Source organism: Chelonia mydas, chromosome 1 (genome assembly GCF_015237465.2).
Source record: "Chelonia mydas isolate rCheMyd1 chromosome 1, rCheMyd1.pri.v2, whole genome shotgun sequence".
Classification (NCBI taxonomy): domain Eukaryota; kingdom Metazoa; phylum Chordata; order Testudines; family Cheloniidae; genus Chelonia; species Chelonia mydas.
The window spans coordinates 4,133,393-4,135,982 of record NC_057849.1 but is presented as its reverse complement, the minus strand read 5'-3'; the positions used below and the strand labels follow the sequence as shown (position 1 = coordinate 4,135,982).

General features: G+C 45.3%; 1 protein-coding gene across 1 annotated transcript; it reads right to left on the bottom strand.

Moving 5' to 3' along the window:
- Positions 1 to 1,154: 1,154 nt before the first annotated feature.
- On the bottom strand, positions 1,155 to 2,108 carry LOC102929540 (olfactory receptor 52N4-like). Its single transcript, XM_007059917.2, has one exon. It carries the CDS (start codon positions 2,106 to 2,108, stop codon positions 1,155 to 1,157), a length of 954 nt encoding a protein of 317 aa, XP_007059979.2.
- Positions 2,109 to 2,590: the final 482 nt, after the last annotated feature.

Sequence of the window (2,590 nt, the reverse complement as noted above, 5' to 3'; positions counted from 1 at the left end):
AAATCCTACTTTTTGTAGCTAATAAAATTACTTTTTACTTATTAATTAATCCAGAGTATGTCTTAATACCTGTGGGTGGGGACAGCTGTGCATATCTCTCTATCAGTGTTGTAGAGGGCAAACAGTTCATGAGTTTACCCTGTATAAGATTTATACAGGGTAAAACAGATTTATTTAGGGTTTGGACCCCATTGGGAGTTGGGCATCTGAGTGTCAAGGACAGGAACACTTTCTAAGTTGCTTTCAATTAAGCCTACAGCTGTTAGGGGATGTGGTTCAGAGCTGGGTCTGGGTTTGCAGCAGGCTAGTGGGTCTGGCTCAAATCAAGCAGGACCCTGAAGTTCTAAGCTGACTGGTCAGGAAAGCAGGAGAAGTAGTAGTCTTGGCACACCAGTTGGCAGCCCCCAGGGCGTTTCTGTGATCCAACCCGTCACAATCTCAATGCTGACTTTTGACATCTTCCAGCATGGGAAAGGCTGGTGTATATTTTATAAGGTCCAGCTTAAAAGCAATACCAAAATCAACTTCACAAAGCAACAAGTAATTTGACACCAAGGTGACATCATAGCTTAATACAGCAAAGTCCGGTTCTCAAAAACACACAGTTTCACCACTCTCACCAAGTCCTCAATTCCTGCAGCAGATTTCCTGTATTAGCACTTTCCAGTGGAAAACTTTGGTTTATCCTCCAGGCTTCCTGAAGGATTGGATGTACTAAAATCAGGTAAATTTTGCTTACTGGATCACTGTGCATATGATAAAGAAGTTCAGCACTGTAGTTGCTTTCCTTGTCTTTAGCTATCTGAAAGAATCCTGTTCACACAGGAACTAATGGAAAGTCACCTAGCATCGGAAAGCTGCACTACCTTCTGGTGGTCTGGAAGGCATGGACAGGCCGAGTGAGAAGGGGATAGGAGTGGGAACTGGTGAGTGACACTAAAAGGTATCAGGTGACGTTCAGGGACAGGAAACTCAGCAACAGAGAAAGCAGTGCTTGGTGATGATGTGATAAGACATTAGATGCGAGGAACTTCTCCGACTGTGAAATTCCACAATGTTATGCTGATCCAAATGGGGACAGAGCACCCTTGATTAACAAGGAGATATCCTTCCCCCTCTTGTCACACAGGCTTAAAGTCAGTGGCCCAAAGTGATCACTTTCTGCAGATGTATTTGCCAACTTTGTCACAAAGCTCTTTGGTTTTCACCCCATAAAAGATAGGGTTGAGCATGGGGGGGACGAGGAAGTAGAGGTTGGCCAAAATGATGTGAACATGCGGAGCGATGCCCTCACTGAACCGGTGTGTCAGAGAGGAGAAGAGCGAGGGAGTATAAGATGTCAGTATCACACAGATGTGGGCTGTGCAGGTGCTGAGGGCTTTCTGGTGGGCTCTCTTGGAGGAGATTCTGAGGAGAGCCCTGATGATTAGACCATAGGACAAGGCAATGAGCATAAGGTCTAACCCATTGACTACAAATGCTATCACCAAACCGTACATCCAGTTGACTATGATGTCTCCACACGACAACTTCACGACAGCCATGTGGTCGCAGTACGTGTGCGGGATAATGCGGTTGGTACAGAATGGCTGCCTCTTCAGGAGCAGGGGCAGGGGCAGAATGAAGAGAACAGCTCTTATCAAACCCACAAGCCCTAGCTTAGCTACTCTTGTGCTCGTGAGGATGGTGGAGTATCTCAGGGGGTTACATATGGCGACATAGCGATCGAAGGCCATTATCACGAGGACGGCTGAGTGCATAACAGAAGCCGCATGAAGGAAGAACATCTGGGTGAGACAGCCACCCACAGTAATGCTTTTCAAATTGAACCAAAATATACACAATGCCTTTGGTATGACAGAGCTAGACGTGTTGATGTCTGTGAGCGCCAGCATGCAGAGCAGCAGGTACATCGGCTTGTGCAGGGTCTGCTCTTTGCTTACAATAAATAGAACCATGAAATTTCCCAAGAGGATGATAATGTAGAACATAGAGAAAAGGATGGAAATCCAGATGTGGGCATCTTGCAAGCCAGGGATGCCCGTTAGGATGAATGCTGATGGGTCAGAAGGGGTGAGGTTGAAAGATGCATGAGGTAGTTGAAGCATCAATCAGAATTGCTGAAGATGCCTGTGAAGGGAGAGAAACAGAGATGCACGGGGGGTTACACACTTGATAGCAGTACAGTAAATACGAGAAAGGAGGATGAGCAGTGATGTGACAACATTTACAGATGTCACCAGATTATTTCGGTCATTGTCAAGTCCAGAGAAGTCCTTAGAGGGAGATAACCAAGTCAGGTGAATGGGTAGTATGATAGCAGATGTACTTTGATGCCAAAAATAGGAACATTTATTCCATTGGAGTGAAAAACTTGAATTTCTCAAACACCTTGCTAGGTTCTAATTTTACTTGTATGAACTCAGGACAGGGACATGGGTATCATTGTACACAGCTCTGTGAAACCCTGCTCACAGTGCAAGCATGGGCAGATGCTAAGCAAAACACTGGGATGCAGGAGGAGTGGGATGGAAAATCATTAAAAAAATACAGAAAATGCAATGCCATGAGATCAGTCACTCAATGTTTC

Bases quoted from the DNA above. Each gene is read 5' to 3' on its own strand.
- LOC102929540 (XM_007059917.2), bottom strand. From the start codon at position 2,108: ATGCTTCAACTACCTCATGCATCTTTCAACCTCACCCCTTCTGACCCA.